Genomic DNA, 22,131 nt, shown 5'->3' on the forward strand with positions numbered 1-22,131 from the left:
TGATGTAGCGGTGGAGATTGAGAGAAGCAATCTGACAGATTATTCCAGAAATAAATCTAAATGAATCGATAAACTGTCGTAAAATAGGATCTAATTATATTTGATTCTTGATTTTTTTTTCTGTTCAGGAGGTGAGTCGTGATGATTGCAACACAAAACACCAAACTATTATAACGACATACATAACCGTGTCATAAAAGCATAGAATAACCGTACTATAAAATAAAACAAAAATAAAATGCTTCAAGAATATAAAAAAAATAACCAAAAAATGGAGAGGATGTTTATTTAGATCAAAATAAAAAAATTAAGTAAAAAATTAAAATTAAAAAATCTTCAATTCTTGTTTTAATCCATATACATATAGGGAAAAAAATTATTGCTCATGTTTCTACGTACAATAGGAACATAGATATCAAACATATTTGAAAATAAAGTGTTACTTATATTTATCAAATATATATATTAGTTTTCCAAAAATATTAAAAAAAACTTACTTTTATGAATAAAAACAAAAAGATTAAAAAAGTAAATTGAACTAATTATTTAATTTAAATATTTTAAAATTGTTTCTTTGTTTATCATTGTGTTCTATCAATGCATCAAAATGCAAATCCATAGCAAAATACTTAAATATTTCCCAAATAAATGGTTTTTCTTAGAAGTAGAAGTTATAAGAATGAGTTTAAATTTTTTATTTAAGTAATCGAAATTTTACTTTATATCTCGTTTTAATGGGTGAATATCTTAACGGAGATTTTCTGAGTACATAAGGACTCGTACTCGAACATGTTTAAACGATATCAAGCTGATTATCACTTGAACTAATCATGTCGGTAATATACCTTAAGATTTCAATTTTTAAACAAAACAACTATTGTTGAAGGACAATATTAAAAGTAAAATATGTTTGGACCAAACAAAACACGTAGCATTATAAAAATAAGAGAAAAGGGATGGATCATTATTATATTGATGCAAGTGAGCACAAGATCAAAGCCATTACCTTCCCCAAATCAAAACACAACACACAGTTTCAACATAGGGAGAAAGAAAACAACATTTGATCTAATAAGTTTTGTTTTAAGTCTTTGTAATAGTTTTTTAGTGCTTTATTTTATTCTCTCTCTCTGTTTGATGAATTGATTGGTTATCTCTTTTATGTTCTTCGAATTGCATCTAATTCTCTTTTCTTACATATCCTGTCTTATATTCTATTGTTGTCTCAAAATTAATAATCAAACCAGTGTTGGGTTTTATGATCTTGTGTTGAGTTTACTTGAGCTTCGAGTTCAATTTTATGGCGAATCCTTGGTGGGCTATTAATCAAGTGAATCTACAAGGCATAGAGCCTGCAGGCAATTCAGCAGGCTTGAACAAAAGTGACATGGGGATTTCGATGAACGATACCGGGAAAAATATAAGCAGCGACGACGACGACAGAGATACCGGCGATGAGCCTAAAGAGGGGGCTATTGAGATCGGTAACCGAAGACCTAGAGGCCGACCTCCGGGCTCCAAAAACAAGCCCAAACCCCCCATTTTTGTCACTAGGGACAGCCCGAACGCGCTGCGTAGTCACGTCATGGAAGTTGTGAGTGGCACCGATGTGGCGGAAAGCATAGCTCAATTCGCCCGGAGACGACAGCGCGGCGTCTGTGTGCTCAGTGGCAGCGGTTCGGTCGCGAACGTTATGCTTAGACAACCGGCTGGACCCGGAGCCGTGGTTGCTCTTCAAGGGAGGTTCGAAATCTTGTCTTTGACAGGAGCTTTCCTGCCTGGACCAGCACCACCAGGCTCAACGGGACTCACCATATACCTAGCCGGTGGTCAAGGACAAGTCTTCGGCGGAATCGTCGTCGGTTCACTCGTCGCCGCCGGGCCTGTTATGGTCATTGCAGCAACGTTCGCTAACGCAACTTACGAAAGATTGCCAGTAGGAGACGAAGAAGCAGCAGCCAGCGGAGACGGACAAGGTGATCAGATCCACAACGGATCAACCAATTCTCCGCCGCCGGAGATAATCCGAACGGGAAACGGCCCGCAGACAGGTCTGCTAGATCCATCTTCACTTCCGATATACAATATGCCTCATAATTTAGTCTCCAATGGAGGTCAACTAGGGCATGAGGCCTATGCTTGGGCACATGGGCGACCACCTTACTAGTAAGTCCAGACCATAGCTACTTATGTAAGAGATTGAGACATAATCTTCTTAGATCTTCCAAAAATCTCGTGTTTTTTATTTAAAGATCTGTGAAACAAAACCCAAAAAAAAAAAAAAAAAACCTAAGTGAACTCCCTGTATATTAATTAAACTTATCTCCCTTTACTTTGATTTATGTTTTAAATAATGAAAGATCATTTTAAAGAGTACTCTTTTAAACTATTTTCTTCATTCATATCCTCTTAATGATTTATGTTGTTCATCTGACCTAATTTCTCCCATTTTTAACATATTTTCTTCTTTTTTTTTAATATTATAATTGCTTAAATATATCCATATTTCAAGATTCATAATTGTTGTTTCTAATGATTTATGTCATGACAATAAATATTCAAACATCTTTACAAATGTCGTGTTCAAATCCCGATATCTTTAAAGATAATAATTATTTCTTATTTGAATCGGTTTGGTTATACAAATTTATAATCTTTTAAATTAAAATTCAACCAGTAATTTAGTTTTTATATAATTAGCCAAATATGATTAGATTGTTTAAACTGAAAAGAAAAACCCATTCTCAATTAACAGCCATATATATTTTTAAGAAAAAGAAGAAAAAAAAGGAGAAAAATTCCATTGATTTTCTCTTCACCCCATCCACTACTTTGTTGTTTTTAATTAATTAATTTGTTTAATTAATTTCATCATAATATTCGATAGCAGCATGCAACTTGAGAGAGAAAAGGGTTTCATCTTTCCACTATATTTTTTTAATTATTAAAAAAATGTAATGGAAAAAAAGATGAAATCATTTTGATTTGATTTTGTAATGACTTTTTGCAGAATTGCATTATCACACGATTTAATGAGCATTATGCAATTTGCAGTTCTCTTATCTTACCTACTTCTCCTATTAATATCAAATAAGATCACTTACGAACATCGTTTTTCTCGTCAAAATAAAATAAAAATCTTCGACAATAAACTAAAGATATTAATTAAAGTAGAACAGTGGAAGAAGGTCGATCCACAAGGAGTTGATGGAATTTCTGATTCATATTTGTCTTGGTTCCCATCTCAGAAGTTGCAGTAAAAGTAAAATGTATCAGAGAGAGGGGTTTAGCGTAAATGATGAAGAGAAATTGAAGAAAACAGAAAAATTGAGAAAAGCAGTGTATCAAAGGAAAAACAATAAATAAGATTTGAAATGAGATAATAAAATTAACATGTGGAAAAGTTGCCTCGAGTTAGTTTCGATTCGATTCTTTCGATCACGGAAATGTATGTTTCCTTCGGGATTCACGAAGGTTACAATCTACAATGTTCAACCCATTGTAACTTGTCTTTCTCTCATGTAACCGATCTTCTCAAGTCTATCTTTGAAAGATGATTCTTGAGTGGATTAACAACATCTATTGCTATTAAAACATTCATATTTAAAATAGGAAAGGCTCGACTAGGATGTTGTCTCGTCAAAAATCAATTATGATCTTGTTTTCCCTTAGCAGACCGTCGTTATGGGTGTTCACAGAAAGTCGAATTGCCACAGGCCGATCCTTTCTCCCAACGGTATATTTAAACAACGTTCAGACCAACGATCACTTTTTTATTTGAAAGTGTTTAAAAATTATGAGAGAGGCCGATTGCCAAGCTCTTTGCCCAAAAAAACAAGAATGTATCCCGAATGGACTTTTAGCGCTTTGTTCGAATCTCACGATTTGAATCGACTCATTACTAGTTCTTTGGCACGAGGAAATTAGCTAAACATGATATTAATTATCATACTTAGCATGGTTTTGTAAAATAAAAGCAATTGAAAACGAACAACGTAAAAGAAATAAAATGAAAACTTATAGAATCTTTCAGCGCCTTCCGGTGTCTTCCAAAACTACCATGTCAGCTCCGCGTCATGCCCATATCTCCAGCCATGACTGGAAATTAATAAAAAAAAAAGTTACAGATCTTGCCATTTTGTTGCCAATTTCAGTATAGGGTTCTTTGTACAGAAAATAAACCAAATGCAACAAATTAAACAGTGAAAATCTCATAAAATAAATAAATTGGCAATTAAAAATTGTCAATTATAATAACACATCAATCACTTGATGAAAATACTGCTTTTGACATTTAAATTATTTTGATTAAACAAAGATAGTGGAACTTTTGCTTAGGATAAATACATTATTTATTACATCAATTATATCATATCTAAAATTATGATCTGAATTTAATTATAATATAATTCAAAAAAAATTATAGTGTGGTTCGTTTGGTAAAGAAATAAATTTGTAATAGATACGAGGTAAAACGATGCAATATGGTATGATTATGTGCCAATGAGGGTTAATACAATCGACTGGGATTTAAAAATTTGAGTTTATAAGGTCAAGTTCGAATTTTACTATCGTCACTTTTGGTGGGTAATCTGTAAATTCTTATGTAAATTCCGATAGGGTCTTAGGTATGCATTGGCCACAAATTGGAGAGTCATCCCTTATCTAAATTTTATTGTACCAAAAAATATGTATATATGGTAAGATTTTGTTCAACTAGGATTATTGTGTACTTATAACTATTTATATGAGTATTCAGAGTTTTATGTACTCATGGATGGACCAGGATGGCTAGAGATAGGGAGGAACATGGGATTCAAATTCGATGGATTTTGATCTGATTTAATTTGATCGGGTTAGATTTTTTTTTTAAAAATTGAGCTCATGTCAGATATTTTAGAGGATATGTTCAAATCGGAATGACTTCAAGTTTATGGTGAAAAATATCCAACTCGATCTAACTAAAAAAATCAATTTTATCTTATATATTTAGGAGTAATTACAATAATATCTCTCTACATATTTTTTTTCCAATTAAATCTCTATTTTTATTGAATAAAAGTAATATTTTTTAATAAATATATTATTTTGGATTAAATCAAGTCAGGTTCGGGTCAGGTGGAAGGTGTATATTTTTTGGGTCAGATGGACAATGCATAAATTTCGGGTCAGGTCGGTAGGCCGAAAACTCAACCCGATCCGACTGACCCATGCTCATCCCTAATTAGGAACGATTACACTTATAGAAATTTCAAATTTACATATAATTTAAGTATTTTTTGTATATTTTTCATTAATGGTCTAATTTTATTTTATTTTCTTAGATGTCTAATATAATTTTCTAAAAATCCACACCCCTTTCACAAAATTTTGTGTTAATCCCTAAATATACTCATATATATATATATATATATTATATAATGTGTAGCAGAATTAATAAAATTATTCTATTAAAGTTTTTCTTATATACATGAATATGCTCTTGTTTTTTCTTTTTTTCGTGATCATTTTTCTTGTATTTGATTCTTATATAATATTTTTAATTATTTTATTTATTAAATATTACATATAAAATTAGCTGACCATATTTCCATATGTAATGGGGTAAGGGGAGGTAGGATAGTAGGTTGCCCTCAACGCCAGGTTGAGAGCAGCTTCCGTAGGAGACCTCCGGCAGTCAGAATTATGAATTGCCCATCGTAGGACTCGATCCCATGACCACAAAGTTAAGAGTCTTGCGCTCTTACCAACTGCGTTGGACTGACAATTCAATATTACATATAAGATATGAGGAAAAAAAATATTATGATAAGACAACAATGATATACTTTAGCTGAATTGGCCATGTGATTTTTCCCCTCGTTTTTAAATAGGTATGCTTTTTTTTTATATTCAATGCTCACGTTTGCTCATATTTTTTTATTTGTGAAAATAAATTTAAAAATAAAAACAAAAACGATAACCCCACTTTGTAAACATGGACTTACATAAATTAAGGTGAAACATTAAATTTTTGGAGACAATATATAAATAAGATTTTTTATCTTAAAAAATAAGTTTGGGGATATAGGGAAGGATTCCTCCATTATTATTTAAAATAAAATGTCTAATTCAAGTACCAAATATATATTTAAATATATTAAAAAATAATAGATAAAATCTCAACTCATATATAATATCAGTGGCGGATCCGTTAAGGAATGTTCATCCTGAAATTTAAATTTCCTTCGAATAATTATATATTTTAATAGTTGTGTGCACTCTGTATAAAAAAAATTTATGTGATTAATATAGATGTGTGCTCACCCTTAAAATTATTTATGGATCCACTACTGTTAACAAAAAAAAAAACTCCTATATAGGAGAGAATAGAGAGATAAAGAACATGGAGGACCCTCTTCACATGAATTCACATGTTATACTTAATAAAATATTACTTAATTTTTAACAATATCCCAAACCTAAAGTCACAAAAATCAAATGGACCCTCAATTTTTATTCAATAATGTCCTCTTTAAATAAAATTAATCATAATCAAAGCACCAATTAAAACAAATTTATTCTCCTTTTGTGTTCCAAATGTTGGCACATTGACCCTACAACTTGTTGTTTTGCACACATAGGCTGAGTTTTTCTTTTAGCTTTGCAATTATTTGAAAGAGAATCCATTAATAAAATGTAGACCACCCAATAACTTTGATTAATTAATATTTAAATGTATAAGGCTTTTGTGGTGGGGGAGCAACACAAATGATCAAACATCATCCAAAGAAATTTCAAAAACAATTTTTAAAAACAATCATTTGTTTTCAATTCCATGTTTTTACCTAATGAATCGTGGAGTTTTTAACCTAATTTACTAATCTTGTTTAATTAAAAATTAGAATATGGTAAATGAAGATTTAATCACGAGTGAGCATTCAATCAAATCGAGCGAAAAAGATTAAAATCAGTTGAATTGGCGTGTTCTTTTTTATTTTAATTTAATTCAAAATTTTATCGATTCAAATCGAATGAAATAGAATTCAAATCAAAATATTAGATTGAAGATTAAAGCTAGTTGAGTTTTGGCAAGATTATGACCTTGGGACATGAAATATTTAATCAACAAAAGTAAAAGTTCGGCAAAAAGTGGGTGGAAAAAAGAAAGGGTAAATCACATGTTTAGTACTTAATCTATCAATTTTAGTCCCTTTTAGTACCTAAACTTTCAATTTCTTCAAAACCATACATAAACTTTAGTTTTTGTTTCATTTTAGTACCTCTATTAAAAATCTAACTTTAAATTTTGATTTTTTTTTTTGAAAGTTTAGGTATTAAAACTGACCAAAACTGATACTTTAGGTACTAAACGCTTTAAGTTTTTAGCGGATGGGTACTAAAATGAAACAAAAACTAAATGTTAGGTATGGTTTTGAAAAATTGAAAGTTTAGGTATTAGAACAGACTAAAATTGATAGTATTTAATCAACGATGGTTGGTTCAAGTAGTACGCAGTTTGATATCGCTTAAGTAGATCTCGAGTTCGAGTCCTTCTGTATGTAGAAAATTTCCTCTTTAAGAATCACCCACCAATACTAAGTGTGCGACCCAGGTCGGGATCAATCAAGGCGAAACCTTAAAAGAAGTAAAAAAAATACATAAAGTTAAGTTCAAGCCCCACTATGTATATATAATATCCATGAATTTTTAATTTAAATTATTTTAATTTGAGTTTTATTATGTGTAGTGAAATTATTTAAGTTTAGTACCTAATAGTGAAAAGTTTAGATTTCGTACAAGACGGAAGTAAAAGTTCGGCAAAAAGTGGGTGGAAAAAGGAAAGGGCAAATTACGTGTTTAGTACATAATCTATCAATTTTAGTTTTTTTAGTACTTAAACTTTTAATTTCTTCAAAACCATACCTAAACTTTAGTTTTTATTTCATTTAGTACCTCTATTAAAAATATAACATTAAATTTAAAAAAATTGAAAGTTTAGATATTAAAATTGGTCAAAACTGATAGTTTAGGTACTAAATGTGTTAAGTTTTTAACGGTTGGGTACTAAAATGAAATAAAAACTAAACGTTAGGTATGGTTTTGAAAAAATTGGAAGTTTAGATATTAGAATAGACTAAAATTGATAGTTTAGGTATTAGAACAGACTAAAATTGATAGTTTAGGTACTAAACGCGTTAAGTTATTAATGACGAGAAAATATAATAAAACAAAAACTAAACATTAGGCATGGTTTTGGAAAAATGAAAGTTTAGATATTAAAACAGAATAAAACTAATAGTTCAGATACTAAACACATAGTTTACCCAAAATGAAACTGCAATTTTACCTCCGCAAATTGCTATGTGGCCAACGAAGTAAATGGTAAAAATTAACCAGCCGGGAATCAAACCTATCTATACCGTGGCAGGGTATTATTCTACCAACCGACCACTAATGCTTTTTTGTTGTTAGGTTTTGGACATTTTGTTTTATATATATATATCTATATTTTGTTCTATTTTCTAATCTATTCTTTGTTGTCCATAAGATTTTAAAACATTTTGTGTATATAAATAATTATTTTATATTATAACTAATATAATATATATAATTATGTCTGAATTTATCTTATAAAAAATTACCAAAAAAATGGACGGCTAGAAAGTGGTCAGAACACCATATACTTTTGACCTTTTTTGGTAAATAATGGACGGCTAAACGATTTAGCCTCGACAAAGACCCAATTCTTTCAAGTTAATGAACACTGATCATGCTTTGTCTTGTCTCTAATACACGACATATTCCATTTTTGGACAAGTAACACGTAATTGTGTTTTTTTTAATTATTCATTAGTATCTGATCCATTAATCGATTAATTTGATCGAATATTACAGAGACGATGACAACCCATCCAACTCAAATTACTCCATTCGTAAACGTCAGGGTTTGAACCCGTAATCTTGTTTAAGAATCTAGTGTCTTATCCCACTAGACCAAACTAATTATCGGTATAATTGTATCTTTTTAATTAAATCATAGAAAGGATAATCCATCTTTAATTTAATTTTATTTTTATTCGCAATGAATTATTTTAAAAAAATATAACTCGTCAAAATATAGACAAACTCGTACATGATAAAAGAAAAGACGACGAGCGTAGAAAAGAGACTATTTGAGACCGGATGAAGGATAAAAATCTTTTCTGGTCTTAAATTACGAAAGCTAGGGTTTGTCATATTTTTCTTTTTCTCTAGTCTCATTAGTTTTTTTTATCTTTGTGATCGACGATAACATTAATGTTGGATTTGGTGTCAATCATCGACCATCGACATTCATTGTTTTTCTTTTGTATTATTATAGTGTATCTTTATTTTTTTAATAATTCTACCTTTATGGTACGTTTTCGATCGTTATTTTCGTTTATTATTTTTTAAGGTTGGATTTGACATCGCCACGACTGATCAAGATATCATTTTATTATTTTCGTTTTGGACCCTCGGATTGGATTAGGATACGCAATTTGCGTTCGTGGATAATATTTTCACGTTGCTCAATTTTTTATTTGCAATTTGTCGGTGGCCTTTTAATAACTTCGTCACCTTTTATGGTTCGTTTACCAATGTGAAAAAATATGTTTCTATCTAGCTTTTATACGAGTTTATTTGGTTAGGGTTTTTAACATTTTCCTTGTATGATCCTTGTGATCTTAAAGTGACTATTTTCTCGTGTTTAGAAAAATATTTTTATTATGTGTTTAGTTTACGATTGTGGTTGTAAATCTTCATTGCAAATTGGCTATTTTCTATTTTTAATAAAATTAACGACTTCTATGAAAAATCTTTTCTATTCTTAATATCTTCTCTGTAATAACCCTACTTTTAAATAAAAGAAAATTTGAAATTTGAAATTAATTTAATGACATTTGGGGACCAAAGTGTAAGTTTCCAGAACCGATAGGTCGTTCTAGAAGATGTAGGAAATTCAAGGACCTAACCCTAAATTTTCCCATTTTCTTTTGACAGAGAAAAAAAATAAAAGGAAATCAATTAGGTGACTGGGGGATTTAAACCCTTGACCACTAATGTGGTCACCCATGCCCTAGTTATTTAGGCTAGGATATTATTTGAGATATTTTTTAATAAATATATAATATATTAGATTAAAATCAATTATCCAAAATTCCCTAAATCAAAAACCTCAAATTCCTAATTCCCTAAATTTCCTCCCTTGTCGGCCCTCTTCATCGCTTCAATCTGTCACCGTTCGGCCGCCCCAGCTCGCGCCACCAATGTCGTTCGGTTCGTTGTCAACTGGCGAACAAAACCCCCCCAAACCCCTCATCCAAAATCGACACCGTTCGTCATAAAACCCGACGTAAAGCTTCGTCGTCTCCACCCTCGATCGCCTCGGTTTTACGTCGATTCCGACCAAACCATCAACTGTCGCACCTCACCGCCATCTCTATTGCATTCGCCGGCGTCGTGCGAATAAAACCCAGTCAGGATCGTCTTCGTCGTTCGTCATTTGGGGTAAGTCTCGCGCACTTTTTCAGTCGATTCATTTTGATTTTGGTTGGTTGTTGGCTTGAATTGAGTTTAAATCATGGAAATGAGTATTTTGGAGTAATCGGTTGGTCAAAACAACCCTCGTCGCCGCCGCACGCGCTGGTAGTGCGCGTGAGATTAGTCCGTCGGTCCAGGAGGCTTCTGGAACTGGTCCAGTCAGATCGAATTGGTCCAGTCAAACCGGTCTGAACCAATTCAACTCGCCTGAGTCAACCCGGACCGAGTCAACCCGTTGATTTTGACCTGTAAACTTTGTCTCGTTCACTTTGATTGTTGACTTTGACAAAAAGTTAAAATTTTTGAAAAAGACATATTTTATGTTTTTCGATGTCCTGAGTCCGAATATGAAGCCCATTTTGCCAAATTTAAACCCAAAAGCCTCCAAATTAATCGTCAAACCCGAACATGCATATGTACTTAATCATTTTATTTAAGGATAATTAAATTAAGGTTAGAGACTGATCAAATATTGTTGTTTGAAGCTACAAGAGACTATCCCGATGGCTCGATAGCTCGACCCAGCTCCTCTCGATTAGTTAGACCTCATGATCCAGTAGTCACTCGCATGACCCGTAAACCTTATGATTGCATAGATTAAATATGTTACTCCGCTAGTAACCCAGTTTTACTATGAATTAGGTTCGAGCACTGCTGCAGAGCGTGGCGAGGCCGGAGCTCAGTAGATTTGTTGTCTGACCATTTTACGAGGTGTGTTCCCTATGTGCTACATGACTGTTTTACCTACTTTGAAATATGTTTCACTGAAATTATGTTTTATTGATTTACTGGTTGATAGCTTATGGACTATGGATGAATGATATATATGTTATCTGATTATTTATTTTCATTATAAATATGATTATGTTGATTTCGGATCATGGAATTTGCTATTTATTATGTGAATTATTTTATTGAGATGATGATTTGGGTAGGATACTAGAGTATGGAGGTTCAAATCTGATCAAACTGGTAAATCCTTACGAACCTAAGGCGACCCTTGGGTAGGCTCCGAGGCCCCCAAAAAACTTTTTTAGGTAGGCTCTCAAGCCCCAAGGTGCTCCCTTAGATTGCTCCTTATACCCAATGGGTATAAGGTAAGTCCTATGGATGCAGTTCCCCGTACGGGAGGAGGGTAAACTACGAGTTTTAAAACTTAAACTCCACTATGATTTTTATGATATTTGACTGAAGTATTACTTGATTATTTTACCATTATGATTTATTTGCACTATTGGGACACATTGACCCCTAGCTCACTTTTTAAACGGTTTTACCCTTTTCATATACTTTTGGATAGGCACCCCGAACCAGGCACTTGGAGAATCGACACATTATTGCAGAACTTTTTGTTGTAATGTTTATATCTTCCGAACTGCTTTCAATTACAGTGACATGTGTCTTCGTTTTGAAATACTTATTTTTATGATGTTTATTGATTCCGCTACTGATATTAGATTTACTGTGATTCATATTATGACATATTTTATTTTACTCAATTACTTAAGATTTTACCTTTACTCGTTGGATGCTATTGCTATTTACTACGTTTTAAATATACCATTTGAAATTTTGGATTTTAAATTATCGAAGAATGTTTTAGGAAATTTTAATGTAATCCATTAAACCTAGTAGTAACGCATAGGTTAGGTCTAGGAGGTTACATTCCCGGTTCATTGTTGATCGCGAATAAAAAAATATAAAAATTATCTAAATTATATAAAATAATATATTTTTCAAAAAAAAAATCAACCACATCTCAATACTTCATCTATTCATAACTATGAATGCATAATTAGCATGCACAAGTTCAAATATAAAACCATTATCTTTTAGGCATGGCCCGTGGCACCCTAAAAGTATTTTATTTGGGCAATTATCGGATTGCCTTTTGCTATATAAATTTAATCAAGTATAGTTAGTATAAATAATCAACATACTAAAATGTCCCTTCCAGTTCCAAGGCTTCATTATGATTAATCCGAATCGACCCGCGTCGCACACTTGATTTTAATGGGTGAATCTCCCATTGAAAATTTTCTATATATACATCGACTCCAATCTGCAACTTTGCTTTAAGCGATATCAAGTTACTTACTACTTGAACCAACCCTATGCTTTTCTTTTTAGGATAAGATTGAATACACGACATGAATTTAATGAAATGAAAATGAAAATCGAAGAAATTACGGTTTATGCTTACTACATGAACCAACCTTTAATGTGCTTGTACAGCTTGATAAAGGAAAAATTCAAACTAAAGGGGTTGACCTACATTTCCTTTTCCAACCTTCCCTAGAAAAACATTTTTGTTTAAGATGGCTCATGAATTAATTAATTTTATCTACTTGTACGGTTGTCGGAACCAGACCAGCTCGATCGGTTTAATGCCTTAATCAATTGTTCGACCAGTTGAATCGAGAATCGAAAGTCTGATCGAATCGAGTCCGGTTCAAGTTTTACAACAATGTCGACATGAGCTTCCATTTTCCTTTTAATCCAAGTTCTTCAAAAACAAGGTTTCCTGTCATGGTTAATACGTTTCCGGCAAGGCATTTATTTGCTGGTTTCTGTTTTTCTAATTTGGTCTGCTCATGCGTGAGGTGCAAGGCAAACTCCCTTACAGGTTTCCGTTCGAATACCGACTTATTGCAGGTCCGAATATCGACTTTACAATTATACTCGGTCTGTTCATGCAACAACTATACTTTCAGAGGCAAAGAACTGACTTTACATTGTTTCCTAGTTGCGTCTATACCAGAGAGCTAGCGATTCGTTCCCGAATCCCGACTGCTCTACCGACTGTACTGTGAAAGTGTTTTCTATCATTGCACTGTGCATGTAATCTAGTGTTTATTAGAGTGGTGTGTTGAAGAGAATTTTGGTAATCTATTTTGATTAGATCAAAAACAATCCATGCAAGTGAAGTAGCTTAAACGATAGGAAAAGGTTAAGGAGCAGACGACGTGTACCAGCTTGATGGTGAGTTGAAGGAGCCGATGATGTTATCGTCATGCAACTCGGTTGGCCTGAATTAGGATTTTTCGAAGCTCCACAGAGATTTCATGTAATAGCACCGGTTTTTGAATAACACCGTTCATTCCGGTCTGCAAACATTTCTCCCAAATTTCTTGATCCAAACTTGCAGTCATGGCAACAATCAACGGCCAACTCCGGCTTCGGAACTTACGGATTCTTGTCGCGGCTTCGAATCCATCCAACTTGAGCATCTGAAGCTCCAAAATTATGATCTTGAATGGAGATGTGGTTGAGCCGATAGCACTCAAGCATTCGAATCCGGATGACACAACAGAAACAATGCATCCCAACTTCTCAAGAAGCTTTCCAGTCGCAGCACGGTTCACATTATCGTCATCAGCAAGTAAAACATGCAAGCCCCTGAAAACAGTGTTGGAGAGTGGCTGGTCTGAGGATTCTCCGGAATAGGTGATTGTACTGATGGATGATCGGGTTTGAAACCTGATAACAAGTGCCATGCTTTGAGCAGAACCTAAAGGATCTTCAACTACCCAGATGTTTCCATGCATCAGCTGCAAATTTTGTTCAGATCATCAGAAATAAACTAAAAAGCAGTAGCATGAAACCTCGAAAAGAAAACGAAAGATCATTATAGTATGCGCATAGCATCATTCACAGTTTCACAAGTAAAATTTTAAGTTTGCAATAATCGGTCGCAGAAACAATAAACTGTGAACCGGATCCGTGACGTATCATCAGCTACACATGAGATGAAAATTTACTATTCTTACCTGCACTAGCTTTTGGCAAACGCTGAAGCTCAGGCGTTCATCAGCTCCACGGCCGTTGTATCTGCTTCTACTGCTCGGTAGCTTCGACATTGAGCAGCCTTCTGATTGAGAGATTTTATTGGAAATCATAATTTCAAACCTGATAAGTATATCTGCATCAGAAGCGTAGTGCATCCAGGCTGCTCGTTTCTGATCATCCCGTTCCCAACTACCATTCTCCGTGAACACCCAAGTATTATAGTCCCCCCTCCAGTATTTCCATCCAATAGGCTCCCTACCATATGCAGTATAACCTGAAAAACCCTTCGTTCATCACCGAAAACAATACAAGGCAAAGACTTCTCGACCTCGATCATGAAACTGAAACCCTGATAAACGCTCAAGCACTTGGCAAGGCAAGCTGCTTCTTTTATCATCGAATGTAATTGGAAAGATCTCTTCTCCAGTGTGGATCTTCCACCATCCATTGTTGAAATATCCATCGCGTCGTTTATCAAGGTCAACAGGACATTGCTGGTCTTCATCATCGAATCAACAATAATCTGCTGATTGTCATTCAAATTTCCATCCTGCATCATCGGAAGCAAGCCTAAGATCGAGTGCATAGGCATCTTCATTCCGTCACTCATTACCTTCTGAAACGAATTTCTAGCTTGGCTTGCACTCATAGCATTCTCCCTCGAAAGCTGTAACGCTCGATTTTGCTCGGCCAGTTTCTCCCTCATGAGTTGGGACTCTTCGAGAACTGCAGCATGAGAGATTGCAACGGCCACCTGATCAGCGACCACCTTAACTATCTCCAATTCCTGGTTGCTCCATGATCTTTGTTTTTCACTCGTAAGAACACATACTAGTATGGAATAGTACGTCTGAACTTGCTCGGGAGTCCCCCCTTTAAAATTGCATATACGAAGCATCGGCAACCGTATTGCAGCTACTGGTCCTGGCTCACCATGCTCTCCATATGTTAAAGTAGAAAGCGGTGAATCTGGCTTGAGGATATGCACTCCATCAGTTCTTTTAATCCAAGCAACATCTGGATCGGTGATCGGAATGGTAAAACGACACGAAAAGTTCCTTCCTTTGAGTTCATGAGTCAGATTCAACTCCGTCTTGATCTCGTTGGGCATCCAAACGGCACAGTTTTGCAAACCCAACGTCTTGGACAACTCTACCATTGTTGTGTACAAAATGTTATGCCTATCCAACTACTTACGAATTTCTTGAGTAAGCATGCGGACGTACAAACCAGTCTCCCTCTGTTTCATTATAATACCGACTTCCTGACCAAGGTCCCGAGCCTTTTTCTTTAGCAATAATTCCCTTACCTTGACTTTGAGAAGCAGCGGAATCAGCGTGAGAAGCGAAATAGCAGTTGCACTTGAGACCAAAGCAGTGAGGATCTTGAACACGGTGAGAGCCAACATGAGTTGAAACGAATGAGGGCCATAGCTCCACCCGTTGAGCAAATGGGTCAATCCGCATAGCACGATGAAGGCGATGAACTGAAAGAGCACCCATTTGAACGGCACGTTTGAGCAGCTAACGAAGTAAAGCAGCTCAATAGGGATCGAAAAGTACGCTATGGCAATCAAGAAATCACTCGCTCTCTGAGTCTCTAATATGCTCTCGATGCTCCAAAAACTCCCCTCGTCATCACAATTACACCTCGAAAAGCCATTATCGGCGCATGATACCGAAATCAACAAGCAAGAAATCAACAGCCCTGGAGCTAATGCTTTTAACATCGCATCCAAGTGACCTTCTACCCTTTCATTCACTCCATTCACCGATATTTCAAAACACTTTAATCATAAATAATTACAAGCTTTAATCATCGCATTACCTGTAATGGAAAAAACAATCAAAATATGATATTTATTTTTTATACCATAAGAACCATCAAAGACTACAGTTACAAAGGAACACGACAACGAAATACACAGTAATTTGACAATTTCTATAGTTTAAATGATGAAATCCCAAACATCTTAATTACAATATAACCCAGAAATTAGGAACAAATATGAACAACTGAAACCAACCCAATTTTTCTCCTGATAAACCCAGAAATGCAGCCTCAAAGCCAAGAACAAAACAAACCCCAGAAGTCCAAAAAATCAAATTAGAACTCACCTTAAACCAGAAGAAGCCATCAAAAGGAGCCACCTTCAGATCTTCAGAGTTTTCCAATGCATTAGTGGGAAGCAAAATGAATGTCTTACGCAATCAAAGCAAAGCAAAAAGACATACTTTGATGAGACTCCAAAGCTCAAAGCATTTCACATTCCAATTTGAACCACCCAAAGTTGATAAATTGGACAGGTTCACAGAACCAAAACCAAAGAAAAAAAAAACAATTCCAAAAAACTCTCCTTTATATAGTAAGCAACCTGCTTTCCTTTTGTTCTAAAATATTATATATTCTTTCAGCTTTGTAGCAAGCTTCAAACAAAAGCAACGAAGGGAAGAATCCCACAACTAAAACCAAATTAAAAATTTCAAAAAGGGCGCTTTTTTAATAGAAGAAATGAAAGATAAAAGAGGTTTTTGGTCTTAAAAGGAAAGTGAAGGTATGCAAAAATGTAAAGTTTTGGCCTTCGGTCCTTGTAAGGTGGTGGAAAGAATTGGAAAAAGGATAGAGTGACAAAGATGGGACTTTCATCAAGAGAACCTGGACGATATTTTTGAACCATTACCATCCTCTTAATTCGAGGACTGCTGACAGTCCACGTTTAATTATATAAAATTCAATATCTTCAATATAATATTAATTTGGGTAACTTGCACGTTTAGTACCTAAATTATCAGTTTTGATTCATTTTAGTACTAAAACTTTTATTTTTTTCAAAATCATATCTAAAGTTTAGTTTTTGTTTTATTTTAATAACTCCAATCAAAATTTAATGTTAGATTTTGAAAAAAATTAAAAGTTTGATCCCAGTCTATTTAAATGGGTCATATACTTTGTCCAAGTCATTTTCCATATCTAACATTTTCGTCCAAAATCTCTAAAATTTCAAACGAATCTCGATTTCCAAGGCTTCGTCTTCGTTAATTTGAATTGATCCAGGTCGCACACCTAACTTTGGTGAGTGAGTTTTCCAGCAGAGGGTTTATGCATTCATAAGGACTCGAACTCAAAACCTGTTTAAACGAAATCAAACTGCTTATTACCTGAATCAATCTGTTAGTTGAATAGATCTGTTTTGATACCTGTATAGATATGAGGTATGGGATAGTTGTTATAACATAATCTACATGTGCTGTTGTGGCACAATTACACATGTCAGAACATGTCCACATGCTTGTATCCACTACACCACAGTACCAGATTTGACAATTTTGTATACTTGTATCCACTTTGTGTGTTTTTACGTATTAAATCACGTTTTTAATTAGTTTATGGTATATGTCTGAAGAAGAAGCCTATCTCTAATCAAGCAAATGGGAGCCATGTCAGTTGAGATAAGGTTAATGTCGAAATAGATGTAAATTTTTATGTTAAAAGGGTGAATTTAAGAATTTATATTTGAAATTAAGTAACATAATATTATAAAGTTTTAGGGTGAAGTATACAAATAGTCTCCTGATTATATAGTGTTGTTTTATTGAGTCTCTCTACTATTAAAAGTTACAAAATGATCAATCGACTATAGGACGTTGCATTTTTTAGTTTCCTAATTATTAAAAGTTACAAAATGATCACTCGACTATTCATTTTGTTCTAAACTCCTCCTTTTCTATTAAAATTTGATGATGGTTTGATATGGATGTTAACGTGGTAACTGAGATATGATAATCGTTCTAGATCCTAATATCATATTTTATCATATCTCAGTCAACATGTTAACGTCCAGCTCAAACAATCATTAATTTTTCAACGGAAAAGGACGAGTTTGAAACACAATAAATAATCAGGTTACCATTTTTTAACTTCTAATAGACAACGACTCAAAAAAATAACGTTCTATAATCGAGAGATCATTTTACAGTTTTTAATAGTAAAAAAAATAACTTCCTATAAACAGGAAATTATTTATATACTTTATCTAAAATTTTAAGAAACATCATTAAATTATATCATAATTTAAAACCTTTCAAGAATACAATAACATTGAATCTGGGATTCATTTTAGAGATATTTTTGTCATTTTAATTGATTAAATATATCTCTAAAACTATTTGCATAACACATAAATTATGGGACGGTGGGAGTATAATTTATTTTTATTTGGTAAAATAAAGACTTAATTAAAAAAATAAAACAGAAGTATTATTACAAGTATTCCTAAATATATAAATGACAATTATAATACTACATTAGGTCATGTCGAATATTTTTTCACTCTAGAGTTAAATCCGACCATATTATACCTAAAACACTTGACTCGACTCAAATTTAAATTTTATAAATAAAAAATTAATTTGACCGAGTCAAGTTGGACCCGTTGAAACTTGATGAAATGGCCATCCTTATACTCCCTAACACTAGGGGTGTGCAAAACTACCCGACCAGCCAACCCGCCGACCCGGACCTAAAAAACCGGGTAGTTTTCTAAAAAAAATTACCCTCCGAGTCGGGCCCAGGTCATAAAATTGAAGTTTTTCGGGTACCCGATTACCCGAGTACTCGGTTAGTTATATATATATATATAATGGATTATTTATATTATGATTTATTAGATTTTGTATTTCGAACTTTTAAATTTTATGTCAGAGTGTTGGAATATGTAATTCGAAGTTTCAAATATTTAAATTAATATATATTTTTTTAAATTAATAATTTAAAAATGAAAAAAATGGATACTAGATATCCGAAACCCTGGTACTCGAATTTGCACACCCCTACCTAACACTCAGACACTCTCGTCCTGGATATGAGAATTTTAGGTCATTATGGTCCTTTAGTGGCCCAAAAAGAGTTGGAAAAAGGAAATTTTGGGTCATATGAGAATTTTAGGTTGGATCGAGTCGGATTAACCTCTATATCGACCCTAAAATTGAATTAAACCCGATAAAAATAGGTTATGACAATTTGGTTTGCAACTTCTTGTAATTTTGAAGGTTTAAATTTTATAAAATATTTGAAATTATTAAGCATTGTTAAACATGTAGTCTCCTATGATTTAGGAGGTCCAATAATTTAGAATTTAAATTACTATAATAACCTCCACCTTCAAAAGTCTATTCAACACAATTAGCAGCTTCATTCCATAATTCCATGCATCTCTCTCTCTATATATATATACACACACACATCTTCACACCAAACCCTAAAGCAAATATACAAGATTCTAAAGCAAACAGAGGTGCTCGTATTCAAATGGGGTTCCTCAAAGAAAGAAGAGCACTACTTGTATGTACTTTCTTGTTCTTTTTGCTCACTGCAGAATTTGGTGCTGCAATAAGGCCTTGGCAATTAAGGGAGCAATTATTCACGGAAATAGTACCCGATTTCGAGTCTTTGCCTAAGGGACCGGTTCCGCCGTCCGCGGGTTCGCCTTGCACCAACATCCCCGACGGCTCTGGCCATTGCGTCGTCAACGTAATCAACGCGGCCGGCCATCTCGTTCGTTCGCCGCCAGCCTTTCCTACCATCGACGCTGTGAAGTTCGCTGGTATTGATACATTGGAGCAATAAGTGCAACTAGAACAATGATTATATCATAATCTCTTGATTTATTTTCATTTCTTTTACCATTCATTTGTAGTTCATCTTGTTAGTTTATGTTATGAATTTACGATGATTATTGTATGTAAGTATGTATAAGATATAGATGCATTTAATTTTTTTTTTAAATCTTTCCATATAGTCGAAGGATTATATTTCCCAAACTCATATATGAATGGATAAGCACATCATTAAACTTTTCGAATTATTATTAAGCATAAGTTACACGTTTGGTTACTAAATTTTATTCTCTCTTATTTCACTCATCATACTTTCAATTTTTTTGTCACTCCGCCATTAAATAATTAACGGCATTATGACATGGCTGTATTTTAATCACAATGACGTCATTTCAGTCTAAAATCTATTTTTTTAGGAGTTCAAAACGAACTCATTTTGATGTAAGTTGTCATGTCTTAACGACGTTTAATTATTTAACGGTGGAGTGACAAAAAAAATCCAATCTATACAGTTCAATGAGTAAATTGAAAAATTAAAAGTACAGTGTGAAATAGGAAAAAGACCAAAATTCAGTTACCAAACGTGTAATTTACCCTTATTATAAATTGGAGTATATTAATAGTTTGATAAATTTTAATGAATACATTATAAGTCATGTTAATATAATTTAATGATCATTTGTATACATTACATATGTCAAACGTTAATATAAGTACAAATTAAACAAAATACGCCCATTTTCTTTTTAAAAAAAATTAATTTATTCGGAAAATTCATATATAAAAATAAATACCGAACATTGGTAATTTTATTATCTTAATAGTTAAGTTCAAATTATATTCCTTCTCTAATTATATAGAAAAACATATATTAAACATAAATATATTTAAAAAAAATCAAAGTATATTTAAAATGGTGTAATTACAGTATTAGCCCTTAAGTTCTTTAGGCTTCACAATTTGAATCTCAAAGCTCATCTTATATTCTCTTTAGTCCTGATCTCGCCAATATTTGAAGTATAAAAAGATAAAACGAAAGCGAGAAGTAAACGAGATTATAATCGAATCAATAAATGAGCTTATAAACAAGCAACAAACGAACCAATTCGCGAATATAAAAATCTTATTTACGCTCGTTTATTAAAAGCTTAACATGAAGTAGGGATGGCAAAAAAAATCCGAACCCGACGGGAAAAACCGAAAACCAAATTAAACGGGGACGGAGAAAAACCGTTTATGCTAAACGGATACGGGGACGGGTTTGATAATCCCACCCCGATTACCCGATTATCCGGCCCGATATCCGGCCCGATAAATATTAAAAATAATTATTATATATATATAATATTAATAAATTTAATTTAAATTTAAAATATATATATATATATATATATAATTTAAATATATATATACTCAGCCCGATACCCGTTTAAATAACCATTTATGCTAAACGGGAATACCTGTTTCCCCGCGGTTTTCCCCGATTACCCGATGGGGATCCCGTTTAAATCCCCGCGTTTTTTTAAGCGGAAACAGGTATAGGTTTTTTAAACGGGGACGGAGGACCAATACCCGGCCCGTTGCCATCCCTAACCCGGCCCGTTGCCATCCCTAACATGAAGTACATTAACAAAGATGTCTATGAATTTTCAAGTTATTTAGGTCAAAGAGACGTGCTTAAAAACCACGAGAAAAACAAGCATTAATCCAACTTCAGCTTCGTCTATGTTTGAATAAGACCAGTCAAAAATTATGACCTATTGATTTTCTATTTTTCCATTGTTTTACCAAACAACTGAGGACCTTATGCACATGCAAATGAAACTTCTTGGAAACTTGCATATATTTTTATTAAGAAAAATTAGTATTTGATACACTAACCATAAACAATTTTGTATATTACTATCAGATTAGATTTTCAACATATTATTATAAAAATTAAATTCGTTTTGAATTTGTTGTTGATGATATGTTATTATTTGATTTTAATAGTCTAAACAATTACGCACTCGCAGTGAATTCAGTACTAATATTTAAAAAAATATATATATGAATCAAATTCAATTGTATTACGTATTATACCTTTTAAGATCGTTGGATGACGGAAAGTCGAAGACTAAGATTAACTCTTTGTTTTTTTCTCCGTAAATATCTTCTAATTTCCTACTTTCTATATATATAT

General features: G+C 33.3%; 1 protein-coding gene and 1 pseudogene across 1 annotated transcript; one reads left to right on the forward strand and one right to left on the reverse strand.

Moving 5' to 3' along the window:
• Window positions 1-1,039: 1,039 nt before the first annotated feature.
• On the forward strand, window positions 1,040-2,262 carry LOC120164044 (AT-hook motif nuclear-localized protein 20-like). Its single transcript, XM_039173810.1, has one exon. It carries the CDS (start codon window positions 1,301-1,303, stop codon window positions 2,165-2,167), a length of 867 nt encoding a protein of 288 aa, XP_039029741.1. The 5' UTR covers window positions 1,040-1,300; the 3' UTR covers window positions 2,168-2,262.
• A 10,973-nt stretch (window positions 2,263-13,235) lies between these two features.
• Window positions 13,236-16,726, reverse strand: LOC120164048 (annotated as a pseudogene).
• Window positions 16,727-22,131: the final 5,405 nt, after the last annotated feature.

Source organism: Hibiscus syriacus, unplaced genomic scaffold, assembly GCF_006381635.1.
Source record: "Hibiscus syriacus cultivar Baekdansim isolate YM2019G1 unplaced genomic scaffold, ASM638163v2 tig00111504_pilon, whole genome shotgun sequence".
In the NCBI taxonomy this organism is placed as follows: Eukaryota; Viridiplantae; Streptophyta; class Magnoliopsida; order Malvales; family Malvaceae; genus Hibiscus; species Hibiscus syriacus.